This window comes from Athene noctua, chromosome 19 (assembly GCF_965140245.1).
Source record: "Athene noctua chromosome 19, bAthNoc1.hap1.1, whole genome shotgun sequence".
Classification (NCBI taxonomy): Eukaryota; Metazoa; Chordata; class Aves; order Strigiformes; family Strigidae; genus Athene; species Athene noctua.
Window position 1 is genome coordinate 7,597,021 of NC_134055.1, and position 24,763 is coordinate 7,621,783.

General features: G+C 59.8%; 1 protein-coding gene across 4 annotated transcripts in view; it reads left to right on the top strand.

Moving 5' to 3' along the window:
* The first annotated feature begins 3,230 nt into the window (after window positions 1–3,230).
* Window positions 3,231–24,763, top strand: part of SRRM3 (serine/arginine repetitive matrix 3) — a 28,143-nt gene continuing 6,610 nt past the window's right edge. Inside the window, exons 1-11 of one of the 4 annotated variants that reach the window (XM_074922679.1) lie at window positions 3,231–3,320; window positions 11,489–11,744; window positions 14,893–14,994; window positions 18,785–18,919; window positions 19,028–19,108; window positions 19,538–19,567; window positions 19,965–20,033; window positions 20,345–20,380; window positions 21,134–21,184; window positions 21,295–21,399; window positions 21,825–21,999. In XM_074922679.1, coding sequence (XP_074778780.1) covers window positions 11,521–11,744; window positions 14,893–14,994; window positions 18,785–18,919; window positions 19,028–19,108; window positions 19,538–19,567; window positions 19,965–20,033; window positions 20,345–20,380; window positions 21,134–21,184; window positions 21,295–21,399; window positions 21,825–21,999 — 1,008 coding nt within the window. In that variant the 5' untranslated portion in view covers window positions 3,231–3,320; window positions 11,489–11,520. Of the gene's footprint in view, window positions 3,321–11,488; window positions 11,745–14,506; window positions 14,633–14,691; window positions 14,815–14,892; window positions 14,995–18,784; window positions 18,920–19,027; window positions 19,109–19,537; window positions 19,568–19,964; window positions 20,034–20,344; window positions 20,381–21,133; window positions 21,185–21,294; window positions 21,400–21,824; window positions 22,000–24,763 lie in introns of those variants that run through there. The other 3 variants (XM_074922682.1, XM_074922680.1, XM_074922681.1) reach the window with 3 other exon arrangements.

The following is a 24,763-nucleotide window of genomic DNA, read 5'->3' on the forward strand; positions in this document are numbered from 1 at the left end:
CTTTTGCTGTTGGGGGGAGGGGGGGGGGGGCGTGTGTGCTATCTATATCTTCCATCTTCTTTGTTTCCCAGGGCCTGATACATTATTCAGCGCTGTGGACACTGCGGGTGTAGGAAAGAGAATGGTGGTGCAAAGGGCAGGGGCTTGCCCTGGGGATCCTGGATTTTCCTTGTCACGGGCTATTTTTCTCAGCCAGCATTAAACTAGGAGAGGCCAGGACCACGCAGGAGGTTTCTCCTAGGAGGTGGCATCTGGTCTGAGGACGTGGCAGGGACAAAGGCAGGAGCAGGGGGAGGCGTCAGCAGCCCTAGGGATGCTCCGGCAGCTCCCCCACCCAGCCCCACTGCTTGGCCAGAGTTTAACAGAGCCGGTCCAAGGCAGGGCCAAGGCCCTTGTTTACACAGTCCCTACATAAACAAGTCTGGAGAGTCTGCAGCCTGTGCCCAGCCCCTCTCCCACACCCAACAACCCTCTCCCAGTTCCTGTGGCTGTTTTAGGCAGGACAGGCTGCCCTGGAGCTGGGGGGAAGCAGTGTGTGGGGGCTGTGTGAGTGTGTTTGCACATGTGTGTGTGTGCGTGCTCAGGCAGCCTTGCCACGGGAGAACTCAGATATCTGGCACCCCATGGGTGGCTGCTGGTGGTGCACGGCTGGCACTGGCATGGGGCAGGTCTCTGGGAAGGCTCCATGTCCTCAGGGACTGGCTGCTGGGGGGTGTCCCCGCTCACCCAACACTGCTGTGGCTGAGAGCCCCCAACCCTGCCAACCTCCCACCCGTGGCTTCCACCCGCCTGCTCCCCTCCGGGCAGGCTGCTTGGTTCAGGGGAGATGATGCTGGGGAGGTACGAGGGCTCTAGGCATTTGGGGTAAGCTGTACCCCTATCCCACCCCCCTGTGTTTAGGGGTCCTGGCCCAGCACCTCCTCATCCAGCAGATGGGGAGTTTATCTGCCCTTGTGACATCCCTGTGTTTAGCTACAGGAGAGGATGGTGGATAATGAATGTGGGATGGGGTTTTGCAGAGCAGCCGTTAGGAAACAACCCCAAATTGGTGTTTAATCCTTGCGAAAGGAGGATGCTCACACCCTCCACCCTGTTCACAGCTGGGTAATGTTCCCCCCCAGCTGGACACGTTCCCATGTCCTGCTGCCACCATGACCCACAGGAACTCCCATCCCTGTGCACGGAGATGGGGAGGAAGGTGAGGGACGGCAGCTCTGGCCGTGGTGAGTGATTCTGGGTTGGTGTCAGGGATGAGTGCTGATGGGAGGGGTTTGGTCTTGGTCTGGTCCTTCGCAGAGCATCACCCAGCTGCCATATACTGCGGGGACATCCCCACCCAGACAGCTCTCTCCAGTCTGGGCTATCCCCAAAAACCTTCCTTAGACCCTAGCTCTGGTTCCCCATCCCTGTCCCTGCTGCAGCTCCTTCTCTAAATTGCCCCTCTGAGGCCAAACTCACTGTGCAGTAACACCCAGGTGCCTTTGCTAGCTCTCTGCTTGGAAACAAGCAGCCAAATTGAGGAGGGAACTGTACAGGGGATGCACTGTGCAGTGCAAAGGAAACTGAGGCACCGGGGTGGTGGGCCACTGGGGCAACCAGGTGTCCCCAGCCGGGTGCACATGGTGTCCCTGTTTGGGGCTCTAGCAGAGCAGCCTGGGGGAGTCTCAGGGTGGTTTGGACAGCTAAACCCTCACCATGACCACACTGGGCAGTTCTGGGTGGCTTTGGGGTGGTTTGGGTACCCCATGCCTTGCCATAAGCACGGGTGTGCGGTTTCAGGGTGGTTTTGTGGATACTGGGATACACTGTCTCCCACCAGGATGGCATGGTACAGGGAGATTTGGGGGGGCTGAGGGTGGTCCCAAGCATTGCAAGGCCAGTTCAGTGCTGCTGCAGGAGCTTTCTCTCTCTTTGGTCCTTTGGGGATTTTTCAATGCACCTTCTCTTTTCTCAGCCACCCCTCTCCCTACTTGCTGCACCACCCCAGTTGAGCTCTCCTCCTCAGGCTAGATCCTACCACTCTGCTGCTCACTACTAGGCTGACTGGTTCCAGAGCTGGTGGTACTGGTTGTACTCGGACCTTTTCCCCCCACCCCCAGTTTCACCACTTCCTGGCTGGCAAGGATGGCGAGTGCTCAGCATGGCTGAAGGGAATCGGAATTAATTACGGGCTCATCACCTGTGTGTGGCCCTGGGAAACGTCCCCAGTAGGGACCTGGCACATCCCGCATCACCCCAGCCCTCCGGCCAGCCAGGATGGGGGAGCCCCAGGTGGTCCCAGGCAGCGCTGGTAAATCAGCTGGGAACTGGGAGGGGGTGGGCAGGGCTGGGCTGGCACTGGGGGTGAGGGGGGGCATCATGATGGGGAGGTAAGGTGTGGGGTGGGATAGGGGCTAGGATACGGGACGGCATATAGGATGGGATGGGCTATGTGTAGGGATGGGATGTGGATGAGATACAGAGTAGGGTACAGGGTGGAATGTGATACAGCATGGGGTGCAGGATGGAGGATTTTCTGGCAATTTCATGCCCCAGGTGAGAAGAGCTTGGCTGGAGCAAGAGCCCTGGTGGCTGATGTTTAGTGCTTTACCTCGAGGTGGAGCTTTGGTAACTGGGGGTTAGGTGGGATGTTGGGGAGATTTAGGGGCTCGGAGGTGCAGATAGATGTTGAGAAGTGGGGAGGAAGGGGGGGGGGCACTGGGGAGGGTTATGAGGTGCTGGGGGCCAAAGGGCTGTATGATAAGATGGGGGGGTGTAAATGGCTACCGCGGGTGCCCTGGGGGGGATGCAGGGTCTCTGGGGAAGGAGGAGGGGAGGTGTCTGGGGAAAGATGGGGTTCTTTTTGGAAGGAGGGGGGGGCTCTGGAAGGAGGGGGGGCTCTGTGGAAGGAGGAGAGGGCTCTGTGGAAGGAGGAGAGGGCTCTGTGGAAGGAGGGGGGGCTCTGTGGAAGGAGGGGGGGCTCTGGGAAGGAGGGGGGGCTCTGTGGAAGGACGGGGGCTCTGTGGAAGGAGGGGGGGCTCTGGGAAGGAGGGGGGCCTCTGTGGAAGGAGGGGGGCTCTGGGGGGTGCGGACTGCTCCGCCGTGCCGTCGCGCCCTCCGGCCGGCAGGGGGCGCTGTGAGGCGCCGGCGGCGCGCTGGCGCGGCGGGCGTCTCTGTGCCGCGGAGCTGTCCAGCACTTCAGGAGGGGCCGCGCCGGAGCCGCGCCGGGAGGGGCCGGGCCGGGCCGGGCCGAGCGGGGCCGGGCCCAGCGGGGCCCAGCGGAGCGGCGCGGGCAGCGCCCGGCGGTGGCGGCGGCTCCGGGCCGGGCCCGGCGGGGCGAGGTGAGGCGAAGCGAGGCGCGGCCGGGCCCGGGCCTGGCTGGTGGTGGGCCGGCACCAGGCGGGGGGGGGGGGGGGGGGGGGGGGGGCGGGGGACGGGCAGAGCCCGGGGTGGCGGGGAAAGGGTGACTGGGGGGGTGGTGGGACCCCGCTGGACACGGGTGGGGGGTGGCGAACCCCAGGGACGGGGGGGGGCGACGACAGGGGCGGCTGTGATGCTCCCTGGGGGAAAGGGGGGCTGAGGACCCCAAAGGGGTGGGGATGGGGGGGCTTAGGCTGCTCCTCGGGGAGCAGGGAATGGGGGTCCCCAAAGGGACGTGGGCAGCCGGGCTGAGCAAGGGGTGCGGCGCTTCCTGGGGGCTGGGGGCGGCTGGGGACGGGGCGGTGAGTGGCGGGGGCATGCCCGGGGTTTGATGCTCCTGGGGGCGTGCATAGGGTGAGGAGCCTGGAGGTGAGATGCTTTTTGGAGTGCAGGGGGGTTCTCTGGGGACGCGGATGTGTTGGACGCTCCCGGGTGAAGGTGGACTGGCTGGGGGCACCCCGCGTCCCTCTCCCCCGTGCTGCGGGCTGACAGGCTGGGACGGGAGCAGTGAGACACCCCTTTCTGGCTCCCACCGCGGGGTTGGGAAGAATGGGACAGCCGTGAGCCCCTAGCAGATGCTGGCATGTGGGGTGTGGGTGGGAGATGAGGCCGAGATAACAGCCCTGAAGCCCCTCTCTCTTCCGCGGCGACCCCCACCCAGGCCATGCTGGGGAGGGGGGCTCTGCGGCTCCGGCTTTGGCTGGTGAGATTTCAAACCCTGCAGGTGTTGCGCGGGGGAAGAAGAGGGGCAAGGCTTGGCAGTCGGGGGACCCTGAGCAGCGGCTCGCTGGCTGGTCTTTCAGGAGCATTTTGTGCTTCTCCTTCCCAGGTTTGCGAGGCTTGTTCCCAGGGATGGCCGGGCTGTGCCATGCGGGGGGCTGCTGGCAAGGGGTCGGGCCACAGTGGTGGGGGAGCAGGTGGCTTTCAGTGGATGCAAGTTCATTCAATTCCTCTGGAGCAGAGATTTCAGACTGTGGATGTTTCTTGGCTTGCCTGCACTCCGGCTGCTGCAGGGGAGTCACTTGAGGGCTGCCAGCATTGGGGGGGTGTCGGGCTGACAGCAAACTCTGAGGACCATCTCATAGAGTGCAGGTGTTTGTGTGCCGGCCGGTCTCCCTGCCCTTGCATGTAGTTTTGTCTTTGAGGGGAGTAAGGAGACACCCCCAATGGGGGGCATTTTGGGGACAGGAGTACATGGTACTTGTCTCCAAACACAAAACATCCTCACTCCATCTCCCTCTGCTAGCGTGGCCTCACGCGATGCCACCCCCTGCATTCCCCCACCTCTCTCCTGCCCCAAGGACTCATCCTGGCAACACATGCAGGGGCAGGCAGGGGCTTTTGGAGCCAGAAGTTGGGCGGCTTTAAGGGGAGCCTTTCATCCTTGGTCACTACTGGGGATGGCAAGTGGGGGCTTTGCCAGGCAGGGAGAGGGGCTCAGGGCTTTTGGTTGGTTTTGTCCCTGGTGCCAAGGAAATTGTGCTTTTTCCCTAGGCAGAGGTTCTCCTGCCCTGAGGGCTGGATCTGGTTGCAGGTGGATGTGTGGCAGCAGGTCCTGGGGGCCGCTGAAGGGGGGAGCAGAGGGTGCTCACCCCACATCTTTGGGCAGGGTGTGCCTGTGGGGTGCAGGTCACCCCATGGGTTTAGTCCCAGTTGCTGGGGGTCTGCCGACTGCACGGGTCTTTGATCCCGAAAGCCCTTCCTCCTCCTCCATGTCTCCCAGCTCCCGTTTCCCTGGCCAGGTGGCCCGTAGCTTATATAATGTGCTCAAACCCCGGAATAGCTCCTCCCGTTACACAACCGCCCAGCCAGCCATGGAGGGGGGGGGATCCCTGGCCAGACGGTCCCCCTGCACTGGCCATGACCCCCCCCCCCGCCCCGCTCCATACCTTCAGTGCTCAGCCCCGGGGGCCATTCGCTGGGATTGTGTCCCCGTTAGGGAAGGTGACCCCATTGTGACAGTCATCCCCCCAGCTCCTCTGTGTGCTCAGTAATTGCTTTTATTATTATTATTCTCCCCCTCCTCAGAAGTGGCGATGGGCTGTGGGGCTGCCTGTGCCTCCTCCTGACTCCTTGCCCAGCAAAACAAGGATGCAAAACTTGGGGGGCTGGTTGATCCCCCTTCTCCATCTTCACCCATTATTTAAGCACCTCCTTCCTGGTTGGGGAGGATCTGGCATGGCAGTGAGGGCCCAAGCCCTGCCTGCTGGGGCTGCCTGCGGGTCCTGTGGCCACAAGCGAGCAGCTGCCAGTGGCCGCGATGGCCCCAAAGGGTTGAGGAGAGCGTGGCCAGGGGGCACAGGGCTGGGGATCCCATAAAAATACCCATCACCTGGACCCATGGCCTCTGCTCAGCAGAGGTTTGCTGCTGTCACTTGGACGTGTTTCTCCTCTTTTCCCTCATGCCTGACTTAGGAATGAGATCACTGTGGGGGACCCAGGGTCCCTTGGGGCTGGTCCCCATCATGATGTGACCCCCTTCCCAACAGCTCTTCTCCAGCCGGAGCTGGGAAGGGGCTTGCTCAGCCTCCCCTCGCACCCAAGGGGTTCAGGCCATGGAGTTTTGGGGACAGGAGCAAAGCCTTGCTCCTCGCCCTCCATCAGGCCTTTTTCTCCGGAGGATCTCTCAGGGGAGCTGATGGTTCTCCACTGCCCACACCCCTGTGCGGTGCCAGTCCGGTGGGGGGGACCGGTCCCCACCCCTGGCTCTCCCATCCCTACATCCCCAGGCTGGGAAGGAGCCCAGTTGCTTAGCAACTGTTTAGCTTCTCCACCAGCCTCCTCATCTATTTAAAATATATATATATGTGTGTGTGCACAGACGTAGGTATGCACAAGCAGCAGCAAGCCCTCGCCCAGCTCGTGACCCCCACCCCCCCTCCCCTGCAGACAGCATCTGTATATTCTGTATTAATTTCTTTAAAGTCTGCGAGGTGTCAAATTTTGGTCGGGCAGTTAGAGGAAAGGAAGCTCTGGGCTCAGAGAAATAGGGGTGGAGGGGCTGGGGTGGGTGTAACGAACCCCTTTCTGCTGCCCCTTCCAATGGGCAGGATCCCTGCTGTCTCGGGGCCGGGAGGCAGTACTAATGAGTCCCAGACCAGCTGCACTTTTAAAGACGATTTTGCCTTTCTTTTTCTCCTTCTTGGAGGTCTGACTCATGGTTTTTTGGCACTCGGGGGCTGGTGGAAGGCAGCTCCAGAGAAGGTCGGCCCAATTAATGGAGCAACCCCGGACTTTTCCTCCTTGTAATTCTGGCCAGGTGTTTAGAGGAGGCCGGCTGCTTTGCCGTGATGTTCTGGTATTTTTGTGACGCAAAAAAAATCCCCTCTCTCAGCCATCCCCACAGCACAGGCAGGGAGCAGCCCAGGACGGGACTGTAAAAGCTTTGGAGGCAGGGTTATGATTTTGGTAGGCGGTGGTGTGCCTTGATGAGACCCCGTTGGGCAGGGGAACCACAGGAGCCATTTCTCTCACCCTCTCCGGTGGGGCTGGAGGGTCCTCGCCTCAGCTGAGCTGTGCCCTGCTTGCTGGGACTGAGCTCTGGCACACTCAGTGCACGAGTGGCCCAGGTTGCCGCCATCCCGGGCGCGCTGCCTGCATCCCGTGCCCGCACCCCCGGCACGCGGGCGCTCGCTGTCACCCTGGCTGGTGCAGCTGGATGTGGCGAGAATTAATCGAGCGCTGGCCGGAGGCGGCTTTAATTAGCACCGAGGCAGGGGGGGAGGATGCCCAGGCACCGCTGCCGCCTTCCCCTGCCGAGGGGGAGATGCCGGGAGAGCATCCAGGCACCGCCAGCCCCCCGCTGCCATCCCCGCTCCCGCCGGGAGAGCGGCTTCAGCCGCATTACGGCATGGCAGGGCCCTGCGGCGGCAGCGGGCAGGAGGGACGGGCAGCTGCCTCCGGCACAGCCCCATGCCCGGGGTGCTGCAGGCACAGCCGGGGAGCTGAGCGGCACCCGTGGGGGGATTTGAGCAGAGTCAGCTGGGGAGGGGGTTGTTTCTGGGCTGGAAAATAAAAGGGAAAAAGCAGGTTGGTGAAATAACACCTTTTTTTTTCCCCCCTGCCCCCCCCTCATTTTCCTCGCTTTCTTCTTTCTCTTTGGGCTGGATTTCCTGAACCATTGAGCTTCTCTTCAAAGCCCAGGCTGGGCAGCCCCGGGGCTGGGACATGGGGACAGCTGCATCCCAGAGCCACCCCACCAGGCACCCAGGGGTCCCAGCCCACAGGGAGGGGGCTCTGGTCAAAGCTTGGCTGGGAACCAGACAGCCCCAAAGCCTGGCAGGATGGCGAGGCTGGTCCTTGCACCCCGAGCTGGCGGGGCCTGTCCTGGCTGTGTGTCGGGGGCACAGTGTGGTGTGTCTGTCCTTCCATCTGTCCGGGCCTCCCCTGGGCTGGCCGCGCTGGCCTGGGTCCTCCGCACCCTGGGTGCAATTCAGCAGGGCTGGGAAGGGAGGGGGAGTCTTGGCGTGCTGGGCTGGTGCCTGTGCTTGGGGTGAGGGGTGGGGTGGGGGTGAAGGACGGGCGTGAGGAGGAGGATGGAGAATAGGGATGAGGATGGAGGTTGGAGATGGAGGATGGGGATGAGAATGAGAATGAAGATGGGGCAGCTCTGAACCTTTCCAAAAGCTCTCACCCAGGCAGCAGAAAGCACCTGCGACCTGAAAAGCTGTTCTGACCTCCCCAAGCCCCAAGGTGGCATGCGGAGCGCCATCGGGGAAGGTCAGCCTCCCAAAACACGTGGGTGAATGGCTCTGCAAAGTGGGAAGAGAGGGATTTGCCTGAGAGTTTCGCCAGCAGCTCTGGGCCGTCGTTCCAGGGGTTTGAGCCCTCCTGGGTGGACTAATGGGATTTGGGTGGTGGGGACAGACGCCAGGGACTGTCCCCACATCCTGCAGCCTTTAAGAGTTCATGGGGACATGGCGCAGCGCTCACCCCAAAAACCCTCTTCTCCCTCTCGGCGAGGCGGCCGGGCAGTGGGCTGCCAGTGCTTAATGATTTGTGGGTAATTACTGCAGATAATGAAATATTTAACCATCATCTTTATTATCAGGGGCAGCGCTGAGCCAGTCAGGAAGCTGCTGCTCTTTGGGCAGGGCTGTGCTGCCTTCGATGACACGTTTAGTGTCAGGTTTGGTGCTGACATGAGCTGGCAGAGCTGGATGGTCCCCGCGTGGTGGCCAGGTGGATGGAGGTTATGGTGGTGACGGCCACCCTGTGTCCCCAGGTTGTCCCTTGTGGGTGAAGGGTTGCCCCTGTGCAGGGTGTCACTGGGGGTCTCCTTTGGGTACAGGGAGTGCACAGACCCAGCCTGAGGGACATGGGCTCCTCTGCCCCAGTGCCTTGTCCCCATTGTCACCGGAGATGTAGGACTGGCTCTGTTTTTGACCCAGAGCTCTTTCCTGTGGCTCCACTTTGCTGTTTAGTAGCCAGAGGGGGGTTGCGGGTGGTTTTTCTTTTCCTTTGTTTTCCTGCCTGTGCTGTGGCTGAGGCAGGGTGGCTGGTATCAGCTCTCACAGTGGATATTGCTCATGGCTGAGGGGACACTGGGACGCAGTGCAGTGTCCATCCCTGGGCCGCTTCCACCCGCCTGGCCCCGGGTGCAAGGGGGATATCTCCAACCACATCCTTTTAACGCAGATGGGGGGTGTTTCCCGGCGGGATCTACAAGCCTCCCCCACCATAGAGCCCTTACTTGCAGGTACCCGTCCAGCTGCTGGTTTATCTCACATGCTCCTCCATCTACCTCTCTGCTGTATATCCCACACTCTCTCAAGGTTTCACAGCAATGAATTTACCCACTGCTGGGCTCAGGATAAGATTAATTCCCGCTGGGGAAAAACAAGCAGAGGCTGCTGTGGAAAGCATCCTCCCCTTCCCCCTCTCCTTCCCTGAGCCCCTCGGTGGGTGGAGGTTTCTCAGTGCAGAGCTTCCCCCATTCCCAAATTTCTTTTCTGATTTTTGACTTTGTGCCTTGATAGGAGAAAGAGGAGCCCCGAGACAGTTTTTTCTGTGGCATCTCTCCTGTCTCTGGCCCAGGGCCACCCTGGGACATGGAGGGGGCTGGGGGCCTCCCCTGGGGAAGGATGGCTGAGCAGGGCAGCTTCTTGCTATGGGGTGTCATAGGACTCGAAATGTGGGTGCTGCCCTGCCTGATGCAGGCAAGGGGGGACTGAGGGACCCTCCAGTTGCTCTAGCGGCCCGAGCATCCAGGGGGTGCAGAGCCCTGGCTGGCTTCTGCTCCACTGGCAGTGTCTCCCACTGCCCACTCCTCTGTGCTCTGTGGAAATAAGGGCTGCTGGCTCCTCTCTGCACGATAATAATGGGGAAAAAAAAGCAAAGAAAAAGCCTTGTAATTAAGCAGTCAGCTGCCATCCTCCCCGGGCAGGCTCATCAGGAGATAAATGAGTGTGTGGGGCAGCCAGTGGCAGCGCGAAGGCCGGGGATGTCCCTTGGGGATGCCGCGGGGTGGGAGGTGCCTTGCCACCGGACTGGGACCCCCACCACCCCAGGGAGGGCTCTGGGGCTTTTTCTCTCCTCAAACAGCAGAGAAACATTCTCAAAGCCTCTCATGGGTGATCTGCATTCCCACCCTGGCTCTGTCCCACCAGGCATGGCTGTGGAAGGCTCTGAACCGCCCCTTATCCCATTGGAATGGCACAGCAGGAGCCCTCCCTGGGCTTGAAACAGTGCAGATCAGTCCGTGGTCCGTCTGTCCTGTCTTCACGCCCGCGCTCGGCTGAGGGATTCCTCCTTCCCCAGGCCAGCGTTCAGCCCCGTGCTCCTTGGGCAGCATGTCAGACAGCCTGGGCATCACGGGCGAGGGTTGGCCGCTTCCCACATAAGCAACGGTGTGCAGGCAGCACCCATCCTTGGAAAAACCTCTCCAGCAGTGTCCCTGGGATGGAAACACCTCAATGAAGTGGCTGTTAACAAAAACTGCATTTCTGAGCCCAAAGCCAGCTTGGAGAGCGAGGGAGGGTTCTTTGCCCTCATCCCCAGTCATTTCCCTTTGTGTAGGACTTTGCAAGAGAAGCGTTTATGGGAGCCCACAGTAAAGCCCAGGCAGTGCCTCTGCAGGGAATTAAAGCAGTGGATCTCCAGTGGGTGCTAGGGAGAGTGCCGGTGCTGTGGGCAGGGCAACTGGGGTATCACAGGATGGGGAGACCGAGGAATTGGGTGCTCAGCCATGTGCCAGTGGCCTGAGGTTGCTGAGACAGGGTTGTGTCTCTGGTTAATCCAGGAGATTTGGGAGCACCTCCTCCCCCAGGCTTGGGGAGCATCCACTGGAGCCCCAGCGTGGCAGTGCCACTTGGGAATGGTTGTCCTCTTCCAAGGGGTTATTTCTGAAGCCAAGTGAGGACACATTGATTGTGGTAGTGGAAGAAGGAGGCAGGGATGCATGAAGATGAAAGAGCGTGGAGAAGGCAGGCAGCAGGCAGTGGGGAGCCTCACCTCTCCTTGCAGCCAGCACCAGGCCGTTGCTGGAGGGTGCTGAGCCATTGCCAGAGGGTGCCAGGCCATTGCCAGAGGGCATCAGCAGGCATCTGCTGGCTGGGCCTGACATCAAGATGTCCCACAGCTGCATCCTCACTGGCCAGTGCAGCTGGGGGATATCTGAGATCTTTGGGTCCAGCCCCTTGCTGGGTGGGGACAGTGCCTGGGGTGTCCCACACCCTGGCCCAAACCCCCACCGCCTGACAGAGAGGTCTGCGGGGCTCAGAGAGACCCCTGCCCACCTGTCCCGCTGCTACCGTATGGCTCTGGGTGGCACAGACCCACGCTTTGCCAGGCTTTTCCCAATACGAGGCTGGCGCAGAGCATCCTCCTCTCCTTCCCACAAGCCAGCCCTCACGCTGTGGTGATGGGAACATCCCTGGCCTTGCTTTGCAGATGGGAAAGCTGAGGCAAGGGGCAGGAAGGGCGCTGGCAGAAGACCCAGATCTCTGTTGTCCTCCCCATCAACCTGCTGTGCCCTCATGTCTTTTGAGACAAATTTTGCATTCAGGTCCTGATGGGGTCCCCTCAGTGTTGTGGGAAGAGAGGGAATCTGGGACAGGGTCTGACCCCTGACTCTTTCTCTCCCTCCCAGGTGCTGCGGGTGGTGAGGCTGCCCACACCAGCATGGCTCTCTACAACAATGGGGCCGACGTGCCTTCGCCCCAGGAAGCCTCCAATGGCTTCTCACAGCCCAGTGCCTCGGGTACGTGGCACAAAGGTGAGGAGGAGGTGCGTCTGGTGGAGACCAGCCTGGTGAAGAAGGCTCACCGGGAAATCCTGGACCATGAACGCAAGAGGCGGGTGGAGCTGAAGTGCATGGAGCTGCAGGAGATGATGGAGGAGCAGGGGTGAGTGGCAGGGGATCAGGGCTGGGCTAGAGATGGACCCCTTGGCTTGGGAGCCTTTTGGCCCGCTTGAACCTTGTTCTCCCCCTTTTTCCTCTCTAAAAATATACCTTGATGTGGCAGATGTCCCCAGTTGGATGTCAATCCACTTTTGGGTGAATCAGACAGATTTGAGGCAGACTGGTGAGTTGGTTTCGGAAGCCAAATGACTCCAAGAAATGCAGATCTAGGAATGCATCCACACACATGTTGGAAGCTCGCTCTGACCCCTCTGCTTGGAAATCTGGGCTCCCAGCTCATGGCACTGGGAAAGTCGAGGCAGGAAGGAGGAATGAGTTGCTCGTGGTCATGCAAGCTGTTGGTGGTACCCAGCCTGTCCCCCACACGCCTGGGATGGAGATGGTCTGTCTTCATGTCTCGTGTTGGGGAGATGAAGGAGAGTTGGAGTTCAATCCCAGATGAGGCTGTTTTGATGCTTCAGTTTGAACTGCTTTCCTTCTCTCCCCCCAGTTTTGGGGTGAGAGGATCTGCCACCTCCAGCTGTGCCCCTGGGCAGGCACCACGAGCTGCTCCCCAGCGTTTGCTCTCCCCTGGGGAAGCAAAGGGCTGGGGGAAAACCTGAGAGGCTGGAGAGCATCCCAGCCTGGGTGGGCAGGAGGGGCTGGAGGGCCAGTGACGAGACCCCCAAACCCCCACCAGATCCGTGGCTGTGCTCTGGCACCAGCCGAGCAGTCTGATCCCCCTGACAGCTCGCTAAAACCTGATGGATGGAGCAAATTCTTCAGCACACGCCGGTAGACGGAGACTGGTATCAGCTGGGGAGAAGGAAAATGGATTGAGGGAAGGCTTCGCCAAGGCTTTCATTAAGAGCACAAGCGTGACCTAGAATTAAATTGTCTCACACAGACTGGAATAATGATTGTGCCTAATTTGTCGTTATGGAAATAAATAAGGCTGACCTGGTGCCTTGGGGAGCCCAGAGCCTCCTGTTGGGTTCCCGTGCCCTACTAGGGATCTTACTACTAGTAGTATCCTTACTGCGATAGGTAATAGCAATATTGCAACTGGTATTGTTGTTATTGCTATAATTGCCTTTGCTGTTATTAAGGCTATTAATAACGACGATGACGGTGATACAATGAAATGATAATATAATTACAGTAATAATCTTGGTCAACCTGGTTAATCCTCCGCCTGCTCTTCCCCTCCGCACTGGGGCTCTCCGGGGGGGTTACACGGGAGACGCTTTGAACCCCTGAGGTTTCTGCCTGGGCCGGGAGCCACATCATGGCCACGGCCTCGGGGGAGTTATTGCCAAGGGCAGGGCCCCTGAGATGAACGGGTGTGACAGCAAAAGGGGTTTTGCAGGGATTTAAGCACTCCCCTGATTCCTTAAACACGGATGGCTCCTCCTGCCTGCGCTGTATCCAGCTGCTGCTTGCTCCGGGCTGCCTGTGCCGTTATTCCCTGCCTGCAGGCTGGATTTCTTGTCTGGAAAAGAAACGTCAGCAGTTTTTCCTTCTTTCCCAAATCCGTTCTATATGTTAAATGCAAAACCAAAAACTCTCTAAGGGGGTTATAAGCAGTGCTGGGGGGTGCAGGAGGGAAGGGGCTGGTGGGATACTCTTGACTCCATCACAGGATGACTGGGTGAAGGGGGGCTTCTCACCTTGGCCTTGCCCCTCACAGATTTGCTAATTGCCCAGCCACAGTGGCTCATCTGTCACCTCCTGTTTGGCCTCATCTCCCCTCTCCGAGAGCATTGACTGCATTCGTAATATGCTGCAGCAAATGCCCATCTTCTTGGGCAGACATCTTCCTGCTGCTGCTGGCTGGCTGATGTCCACGGGATGGCCGGGGCTGGCAGCTCCACCCTTGTGGGATGGCCACACTCTGCCCAGCTGGCTGCGCCACCATCGAGGTGCAGAGCAGCTTTTGGGGGTGCTGCCCTGTTTCTGGGGCCCACCATGCCCAGGCAGGGTGCAAGGCAAAGGGAAGCAGGTGGGCTGCCTCTGTGTGCAGGAGTCCTGGCTGGCTGGGGAATTAATGAGTCTTTCAGTGGAAATGAGCTCGTTAATATTAATTCCCCTCTCCTCAGTGTTCCCCTTCATGGGCACGGGAGGGGGGGTGGGAGCTGCCATGTGCCTCTCTGCACCCAGGGTCACCCAGGGGCACCCACAGCTCTGTGAGAGGCATCACTGTCCCCAGCGTGGGTCCTGCAAGGTGCCAGCCTTGGGGACCACAGGGCTTGGCCAGGCTGTGACACCTGGTTTTCTGGGCTCGTTAGCAGCGATGCTGACGGGACACGATGGTGAGGATGGGCTGTGAGCAGCCCCCATAGACGGCGTAGGTGAGGACAGGGATGCACACAGAGCCTGACCCCTTCCCTTCCAGGGTGGCAGCGTGGTGGTGACATGGGATCCCTCTCCCTTTGCCCTGACCCCAGGGATGATCCTGAGAGCACTGTGGGTCCCTTCACTGTGTCCCTCCGTTTTTAGTCGAGGGGGATGCTCAGGTGCCCTTGTGCAGCCATGGCATGCAGCACAGGACTGCCCGCCTGGGGCTGTCACCCGTCCCTCCCTGGGGACACTTCGGGGACGGCTGGAGTGCCGTGGTTTGCCGCGGCTGTTCTCAGATGCCAGGGACAAAGTGATTAGTGTCTCTCGTTAATAACCCTGCAGCGGCCTGAGTCAGCATTTGGCGTTAGCGCAGAGCTGGCTCGGCTGCTGGGCCCCCAGCGCAGCACGGGGACAAGTGAGGGAGGCTCACAGTGGGAGGGAGGTGCCAGGCAAGAACCCTGGCATCACCGGCTGCGATGCTGGCACTGCCGGGGGAGTTTGGTGGGGATGTGCTCAAAAACCTGGGGCAGTGCAGGGAATGGCAACCTCATGGTAATCTTCTTTTATCCTTTCCTGATGTCCCTTCCTCTGCCAAGCAGGCAGGCAGGATTGAGGAGGGCATGGAGGGTGGTGGCAGGGGACAAAGCAGAGGAACCTGCTCTCCTCCAGGCCCTGATGACTGTCACCATACCACCTCTCCTGAGAAGCCCCTTGGCCACATGTCACTCCTGAAGGTACGGAGGTCCTCAGCAGATCGCTGGGGAGCCCACACTCTGGCCAGGGCACCCCTGACCATGTCTTTGCCCATCCAGGTACTCCGAAGAGGAGATCCGGCAGAAAGTGGGGACCTTCCGGCAAATGCTGATGGAGAAGGAAGGCGTGCTCACCAGGGAGGACCAGCATGGGCGCCAAATGTAAGTGAAGCAGCTCCGAGTTGGCTTGTCTGTGTGTCCTGCCCATCTTCCATCCCAGAGAGGCTCGTCCCAGCTTGCCTCCAAGTGTGCATGGGTGTGTGAGTGGATGGATTGATACAGAGAGGGTGTATGTGGGGATGGCTGGGTAGCTGGATGGACATAGAGAGGGTATATAGGGAGGGAGGGAGGAAGGGAGGGATGGATGGGATGGATGGATGGATGGATGGATGGATGGATGGGCGATTTGATTGTTGGTTTGTTGGTTGATCAGTTGGAGGCAGAGTTTGCCTCTCTGAGGCAGCATCCTGCCTCTGGAGAGCTTAAAGGTTGTCCTGCACCGGTCTTTTGGAGACCTCAGGGTGCTCTACAGAGATGCCAGCATTGCAATGCTCCTGTCCCAAATGATAGAGCCAAGTGCTGAAGATCTCGATGCTTGGCTCACCCCACCAGCCAGAGGCAGAGACCAAGCCGCAGGTTTGCTGTGCCTCACCTCTGCCTGCTCCTGCCTCTTTGGGTCACCTCTCCTGCTCTCCTGGGGGCTGAAATCGCAGCTTCTGCCTTCAGCCAGGTGAGGGCACCGGTTTCCAATCCTTGCTCTTAACTCCATAATGTAGAATAGTCCTTCTGTCTCTGGGTGTGAAGCTGGCTCAACTCAGCTCATCTGGCGATGGTTCGGCAGGTTGGCTGCTCTTCTGTAACCCTAGAAATATCAGTGTTAGCAATAATAATTATTAATAATAGTAATAATAATAATAATTTCTGCTGTAAGGGGCCCAGGCTGGATGGGCAAGGCTTGAGCCTGCTTCTCACCTGGGTAGACCCAGAACTTGTGTCTCCGTCAGGCTGGTGTGACCCCAGGGAACCCCATGGAAGAAGCTTCTCCAAGGAGGTGCTGCCCTGTGTCTCTACCCCCTAATCGCCCCCATGCTGCCTGGTCCCTGGGGGCTACTTCTGCCCTGGGGCTGGGCTTGGGGCTCAGATTAGCTGTCCAAAGCAGCCCAGCTTCTGCTGGGGACATGCCACTTGCTCCTCCTACCCCATGCAGGGCTGTCCCCAGCCTTGTGAGGGTCTGCACTGGCTCAGTGATGATTTATCTGTGTGATGCTTAATGGCCCAGGCAGCGTGGCTGGCCTGGCGTGCACCATCCATCAGCCTGGAAACCAGGTCACTTGGGACAGGAATAGATGCTGCAGGTTCACTGAATATTAATGCTTCATTAGGGTCAGGAAATCAGGGCAAGGGGGGAGGCAGGGAAGCCGTGGTGGCAGGGAGAGCCTTCCTCCCACTGCTTTGCCTGGCATGCCAAGCAGGGAGGGATTTGGCTCGGTTGTGCCCACCCGGGATGGGGCACATGGCCCTGGGGCATCATGAAGCCTTCAGAGTCCTCTTCCAGGCAGGAAAAACCAAAGCATGGGGAAAACCAACCTGCTCAGGTCACCGAGCATCACGCATCAAGCCCGACGTGTTAACAAGTGGCCTTTGCCCGTGGGGGCATCGGTCATCTCCAGGGCATCTTCCCGGGCAGGCTCGTTCGGGCTGGGGCTGTAACGAGCACATAGGGAAGCCAAAGGTGTGTTAAGGTTACCCAGGCAGTCCTAGCTGTCACCTTTGTGGGCTTGCTTTTGCAGAAGGAAAGGTAATCATTAAAGATTAGCCCAGGGGCTATAAATAATAGTGCTGAGCTGGAAGAAGCAGTCTCAAAGCAAAGGATTTCTTGGAGGAGAGCAAAGCCGGAGGCGCCTGGAGGAGGCTGGTAGGAGCTGGGTCCAAAGGAGGTGGCTCCTCAAGCAACGAGGACCTGAGCTGCCCAAGTCCCTGCCAAAGGATGTCCTGGGTTCAAAAGGCCTGCGCTGGTTGAAGAGGCTGGACACGGGAGTTAAATAAACTTTAAGTAAAGAGCCCCAGCCCTTGTAGTGGCTGGGAGAGTACTCAGCCAAACATCTCATGGGCAGGTCCTGCTCCAACACCTCTCTGGACTTTTACAGCTCGGTCATTGACTGCCGGGACTGAGTCTGAACCAGCTGGTCTTGTTTCAAAGCAGATGCAAAAGCTCAGCATCATTTGCAAAAGTCCCCAGGGGAAACTGAGGCAGAGAGCAGAGCTGTGACCACCTGAGTCCCCGCCTTGCTCTCTGTGCTCTTCCAGCTCCCACCTCTGTGCGTGCACAGCCCCATCCCCACGGAGTAACTGCTTGATGGACAGGCTGGTGTGATTGAAAACAAATGTGAGCGTGTGCCAAGCGGGGAGGGATAACTGGGGCAGCACAAGCCTGTCTTGAGCCACTGAGCACAGCTAATGCGTGAGATGCTGGCAGCAGGCTCTGGTGTGGAGCACTGCCCGCTCACGAAGCAGAGTCCAACAGGGAATTATCCCCACTTGCTCCTCTCTTTTCCTCTTTTTTTCCCCTTCCCATGGTTGGGTGGGTGGTTGAAAGGCCGTTCCTGCCCTTGGGGCATGGCCAAAGCAGGAGTCACTTGGAGAGGACCCAGAAAACCATGGCTGCAGTGCAGGAGGGAGCCTGAGACACGCTTGAGCGATCATCTGCGGTCAGGAGGAGGATGCCTCACTTGTAGTCTTGGTCCAAACCATTTTTAATTGGGTTAAACAGCCCAGGGCTTGCCTGTGACCAGGAATGGCAACACGTGCCGCTCTCAGATCTGCCGGCTGGGACTGGGAGTGTCCCTTCACTTGGTGGCAGTGCCGGCCTGGCTGCCAAGGGACTGGTGCTGTGGGGGCTGCGCTTATCCTCCAGCATGCCCAGCCACACGCCTCCGGCCTGGGAAGGGCTGAGGAGCCCACACTGGATTTCTGAGGGCAGATCTCCCTTGGGAAGCAAGCACCCAGGCTGGTATGATGCCAGACACCCCCTAGGCATGGCGCTATCCATTACAGCTCCCTCCAGAATGCCTGGGTGGCCATGTCCCTCCCGGGGTGAGAAGTCCTAGATCTACCCAGCACAAACAAGAGGCTTCCAGTGGGGTTTGGTGCTGCTCCTGGGGCTGATGGCAGAGGAGGACTGGGGAGGTGGGAGGGAGAGGCTAGGCAGGGAGTCCTAGGTCTCTCCTGCCTGCCCAGTCCAGCTGCCAGGCCTCTGCCAAGCCCTGCCCGCAGCCCTGGTAGTCAATGGCAACCTCCTACCAGTTTCCATGGCAGCAGGAAAAATTAATGCTGATGAAGTCACTCAGGAGGGAGAGGAGACCCTGATGGCTCCAGGCCTGAAGTGTCCCCACCCCATCTCACCTGGCCCAGGGGGGACATCACCCATCACCTGCCTGAAGCGCCCAGCCGGTGGCACACTGGGGTGCTGGCCTCAAAGCCCGGATCATCCTGCACAGCTCCCGCCAATGGGCGGACAATTGCCTGAATTCCCCAAGTCTCTTGCCAACTCCTCTCACCCTAATCTGGCCCTGCCGCCTACCTGGGCTGGCCCCAGTCCCCCGCTCAGACCCAGCACTTGGGCAATGCCAAAAGGGGCTCCGAATAATGCCGAGGCCGCACCCTGTGGGGAGATGGTGGCCCAAGCCCCGTGGTGTCCCTGTGCCAGCTTGGTGGGGATTTCTGCAGGGACGGGAGCCCCAGGAAGACCCTGAGAAGACTTGCCACCACAGGGCTTCACTGGGTGCGGACCTCAAGTGACGTGACCAAGGTGCCCTGGGGATGCTGTGGCGGAGAGGCTGTCCCCCAGCTCCTGTAGCTGCGCTGGGGCTGTCCCAGGCTGCCTCCCAGCCACGCCGGTGGGAGACGGGGGACGGGGAGCCCCAAATTAATCCTGCGCTTCCTTCTTTGGCAGCGTGATAGAAAACCACCACGGGGTGGATGGGGAGGAGTACGCGGTGGAGTACCCTGACTACGGCGAGGGCTGCCTGCTGCAGTGCGACTGCTCGGCTGAGTGCTACCGCGAGGACAGCAGCCACCACGAGTACAGGTCTGGCCAGACCCGTAGCAGGGATTTTGGGGAGTGGGTGTGCTCAGGGAACACAGAGGCCAGGGGGCCATCCCTTCTTCCCCCAACCCTGCCTGCTTTCTCCCTCAGGCTGAAAAGACGCTCGAGCAGCTCCACCTCTCCTCCTCCCAAGAAGAAAAAAAAAAAGAAATCAGGTCACCGCCGGAGCCGGTGAGTGCCCAGCTGTCCCTGCGCTGTCCCCTCTCCCGGGAGGGCAGCTCTCCACCCAGCTCAGCCCTTCCCCAGGCTCCAGGGGGCAAGTCCCCCCACTTTGGGGGGGGAAGTGCACCCCCAAACGTGCGCCCTCAAGAGGTGCAAGGCATCTGCATGCACCAATGGTGCAACATGCACACGTGTGTGCACACACATGCAGCGCTGTGGGACGCACCGCCAGCCCACCCCCAACTGCATGCGCTGATGGGGCTTTGCCTGGCCCATGCTGGGAAGGAGCTGGCTGCTGCAGGGCACAGCACCGGGCAGGATTGGGCTCCCTGAAGGGTCTGGCTCCGTCTACCCGCTGGTCCCCTCCCCAGTTAGTGCTGGCCGCCTGGGCAGGATGCTGTCCCTAATGTCCCTTTTTCTCTGCCTTCCCCATGGCAGCAAAAAGAGGAAACCCGGCTCGGAGCGCAGGTGAGTGCTCACCGGGCTGGGTGGGCTGCAGGGTCCCCGCCGGGCATGCAAGGCCACCGGGCACGGGCTGACCTCCACCACCCAGTGTCCTCCTCTGAAATCCCAGTGGGAATTGGCCACTCTGTCTCCTGCTGGAGGCTGCAGAGCCCACGAGGTGGCAATGGGAGACAGCGGGATTCAGGTGCTCTGGCACCCAGGGCAGACAGAACCCTTCTGCCAAAAGCCCCTTTCTATCCCCCACCCCAAATCCCCCCCAGGAAATAGCTTCCATCTGATGTTCAGGGGTGGTCAGGGGAAGCGGGGTGCCTGGGGGGAAGTGGGACAGGACTCCCCTGGGCCATGTGGATGGGGAGTCCCTTGCTCCCACCTCAAGGGTACCCACTTCCCCTTCACCCAGCTGCGACAGCTCTTCACCTATCCGCAAAGAAAAGAAAAAGAAGACTGGAAAGAAACACAGACGTGACAGGTAGGATGGACATCACATCGGGTTGGGAACAGGGGGGCTGGCTGGGAATAGGGGGGCTGGTTGGGAACAGGAGGGCTGGTTGGTGGTTGCCCAGGCCCTTGGGGGGGGTGGAGGCACGGACAGGGATGGATGCTGACAGCTCTTCATGGGGCTGTCACCTCCTCACAGCAGCCATCACCAGCCCCAGCCAGCAGCCTGTCTCAGGGCCACCCCCCTGTCCTTGTCCCCATTCCCTCGGGCTGCCCAGCCTTTGCTCCCTGCGGCCCATCTCAGCGTGTTTCCTTCATCTCTGCCTCCTCTCCATCCCTCAGGTCTGAGTCGGGGTCGCGGAAGAAGCGAAGACACAGGTGAGAGTGACGGCTGTTGGGAGCCACCCCACTGCACCAGTGCTGGCTGCCAGCTTTCCTGGTTGGGGACCCCCTGTCCCGGGCCCTTCTGCTGTCCCCAGCTGCTCTGCCCACAGGGATGCACCCATGAGGTGCTGTGGGTGTGAACATGGGCTGCCGCCACCCACTGTCTGTCCCTCGCCCCACGGCCAGACACTGCTGGGTGTCCCCCACCCTTGGGGTTGGCACAAGGCCACTCTGGGTGGCTGTGGGGTCCCATACAGCCCCGATGTCCTCTGCAGGAGAAGGAGTGACGCTGGGCAGATGTGGCCAGGGCAAAACCTGATTGTTGCCCTGTTCTGTGGATGCCCTCTGCCAGCACTGCTATTTTAGGGTGAAAACAGTAAAAAACAGGCATAGATTGCTTGGGTGGGCAGAGGGGCTCAGAGGGGGCTAGCATAGGGCAAAGCAAGCGGGTGTGTGTGTGTGTGACAACCGGCCTGTGAACCCTGTTCACAGCCAAGCAGAGCAAGTCCCTGCCTTCCCAGTGCCCCCCTCTCCTGCCTGGCCTCGCTGACCAGCATGTGGCCCCCACAGTCCCCCCAAAGCCAGCTGGGCCCCCCGCCATGGTTTGAAGCTCAGTGGAGCTCAACTCCAGGCAGGTCCTCCCCATCGCTCCACCTGCAGCCTCGGTGGCTCTGGGTGGTCCGGGAAAGCCCCCCCCCCGGGTCCTTCCCCCTCTCCCATCTCTGCAGCTTTTGGCTCTTCCCGCAGGTCCCGAAGCCCCAAGAACAAACGGAAAGAGAAAAACAAAGAACGCAAGAGGTGAGGAGCTGGGATGGCAGGGGGGAGCGGGGCGGTGTGCGCCTCTGCGTGCCCCCCCCCCTTGGCGGCTCAGCCTGCCCCTCGGCCCCCCCCGGCCGCCCTCTCTGCAGGTCCCGCAGCGAGTCCCCGGCCTGGCGCTCGCACCGGCGCAGCTCCTGCAGCTCCCACAGCATCTCGCTCTCCTCCGACGACAGCGGCTCCAAATCCCCGGGCAGGTAGGGGCAGACCGGGCCCCCCCCTGGGCCAGCGGGCCCCCCCAGCATCCATGATGGGGACTCTTGCAGGGTCAAGGGCAGGGAGGCAGGTGGCAGAGATGTCCCTGGGATGGGGACCCTCACTGATTTCGAGCAGGGAAGCAGGTGGCAGTGGTGTCCCCATGATGGGATGGAGCGGAGCGGGCTGGTGCTGCAGCACCTCTGGGGGGGGGTTTGGGAACACGACGCCCAGACGGGGTTTCAATTTTGAACCAGAGAAAGCGCAAAACACCGATTTTCACCCTGTTTCTTGCTTCGGCAAAGCCTGCCTGGCCATCTCGGCCAAGGCTTGGAGCCAGCGGCAATGCCGGAGGCAGGCGAAGGGCGATGCCGAGCGGGGCTCGGGGCAGGGGGGTGCTGGTGGCTCACGGTGCGGTGCCCCGCAGGCTAAGCCCCAAGCGCCGGCAGGATGGCCCCAAGGGCAGCAGCGCCCGCTCCAGCCGCAGCCCGTCCTCGCCCTCGCCCCGCCGCTCGGCCTCGCCGCACCAGAACGGGCACAAGGGCAGCAGCACCCAGAACGGCCGCCACAGCCACGGCGCCCCGCTCCCGGAGCCCTCGGATGTACGTAGGCTTTTCTTGGATCACCGTTCGCTTCCCTCCCCTCCTCCCTCCGCAGGACCCCCCCACCGTGGCTCTCCTCTCCCCTCCTTCCCCACTCACTCGGCTCCCCCCTCACCCAGCCAGGGCACACGGGGGAGATGTGGGGTGCAGGCTGCACCCCTCCCTTGCACCCATCAGCCTTCCACTAGGTGCACAGTCTCCCTGGGGGAGCCAGCCCATCACCTCGGGGCAGGTATCGGGGCAGGTCGTCCCTCCCCCAAAGCCACACTTCATTCAGTGACTGTCACCCCCCAGGGATGATGGCTTGGCAGAACAGCGTCACCTGCCAGGGTCACCACCGGGCTCAGCACCTCCCTGGGAGTGCACTGAGCCCAAACAGCCAAAAAAATGGGTGAAGCTGGAAAATTCTCATTTCCTCCCCAGCCCCAACCCTCCCCAGGGCCAAGGTGCCAGCACCAGTGCTTAGGACCCCAGCACCCAGTCTGGGGACTGATGTTAGGCCAGGGTAGGGTTTGGAGGGGGTTTGGTGCTGGGTGCTCAGATTTTAGGGACTCAGGGTCCCCGTGGCAGGTGACGTTGGGGCTAAGTGTGCCCAGCTCTGCCATGGCACCCTGGGGGATCCTGGTGAAGCCTGGGGGGCTGCTTTCACACTGAGTGGGGCAAAGCCCCAAACCAGTGGGACCAGGGGGCCAGTCCCAGTTTAACCAGTGTGCTGCTTCGGCTAGCGGGGGGCTGGAGGCAGGGCTGAACAAAGGCAGCGCATGGGGGGGGGCCACTAATGAGGGGCACACAGGTTCCCCCTCAACCCAGGGGACTTTATGCCCATGGGCAAGGTGCTGCGGGGATGCTCCTGGGCTGGCAGCACCCAGTGCTGACACCCCAACACCTGTAGGCCCAGGGGCACCCCAGAAAAGAGGACCAGGAGCCCCCCACCCCATATTTACATCCCCTTTGCCCTCCCCGGCTCCCCAGCCCCAGCCCTGCACCCAGCACCCCCCAGCAGCACCCAGCACCCTGCCCACCTCTTGGGGCACCTCTCTGCTTTCTTCTTTCCTGTGGTTTTGGCTGGGGTGTGGGGGGGTTGGGGTGCCCACCCAGGCGCCCGGCTCGCCCCGCTCTCCCCCGGCCCACCACCCCCAGCACCCAGCATCGCCCAGGCCGCCGAGCTCCCTTGGCTCCCCGGCACCAGCGGGACTTTTCTCCGACAACTTTCTCTCTCTTTCTCTCTCTCTCTCTCTCTCTCTTCTTTCTCTTTCTGGTTTCTATTTTTTATTTTTTTTTTCTTTTTAATCCCATCTGTGTTTTTCTTTAGCCTCCCATTTGAAAAAAACCCAAACGGTAATATACACTTCCATTTCTTGCTCAGCAGAAGCAGGGACGAGTGGGAGGGAAGGGCAATGAAACGTGCTTTTTTCCCCCCCCCCCCTTGTTTTAGTTTTCTTTCTCATGATTTCTTTTCTTTTCCCTTGTGATGTACAGAAATGCAAACGATATATATCTCTCTTATTTTTCCCCCCCGTTGTCGTCGTGTTGTTCTAGAATTTTTTGCTTTTGTGTGTGTTAATGTGGAGAAGAAAAAAAAAAAAAAAGCAGATGTGTTTTCTAAATATTTACGACCGCTGAACATTGTATTTCCATTTTCTATATTTTGAAGAAGGAATTTAAAAGGGAAGAGAACTGAGCAGCTCTACACTGCAAAGGTAGCAGGCTCGCGTCGATATTGCCGAGCAAATTGCCCTTTGCCTCCTTCAATTGGCTACTGCCCCGTTTTCTTGGCTGGATCCTGCTGCTGTGGGGTGCTTTTCTTGGGTGGCCGTTGGGTGCTGGGTTATCCACCCCCCCCCCACACCAAGCACCCTGTGGCCATCGTGCACCTGGGTGCCTTCATCTTGCATCCTGGCAGGATGAGTGCTGAGCAGCCTCGGTACCTGGCCCCCCCTGCATCCTGCAGACACCTCAAAAGCTCCAGATTCAGCCCAACCCCCAGGTGAGCTGTGCCCCCCCAGCGCTCCCAGAGCTGCTGGGAGGAAGGGGTGCCCTGGGGTGCTGTGCGGCGTTGCCTTCCCTTTTAAATACCCGGTCCCGTCTCCATCCATCCCTGCTGCCTTCCCCAGCCTTCCTCCCGGGTCTCTCCTCCTCCTCCTCGCCCACATGCACCCTCCGGCCCCTCTTTCTCTCCGGTTTTCTTTGGGCCAATACAACCCAAACGACCCTTGCCATGTCCCACCTCCATCCATCGCCTTCCCTGCATGTTATCCGGGACTTTGCCATGTTATATAGCTACTTTTTAAGACTGAAATGCAGCCGGGTTACAGACACCAGCCAGCAAACCCCCTGTGGCCACCCTGCTTGGTGGCCGGCCACAGCCTTTCCATTTAAAAATAAAAAAAAGAAAAAGTAAAAAAAAAAAAAAAGCTAACGAGACCAATTTTAAAAATAATTCAAAAGATTCTAAGCAAAGCAAACGGGATTAGCCAGGGGGTCTGGATCGCCGTACTAAAGAGTCCTTGTCTTTTTCCCATTCTGCCCTCCAAATGTGGAGATTATTGTTTTCTTTTTTATTATCGCATTCCTGTCACTGCCAATTGCAAAGGTAGGTATTTCGTCCACCTCTGCACGTTCACTTCTGCAGATGAGCCTGTTGAAAAGCACCGTAGCTTGATTTAATGTTATTTTCTCTTTCTTTCTGACTTTCTTTCTCTTTCTTTCTTGCTCTCCTTCTCTGTCTCTCTTTCATTTTGTCTCTTTTTGGTGGCTATATATA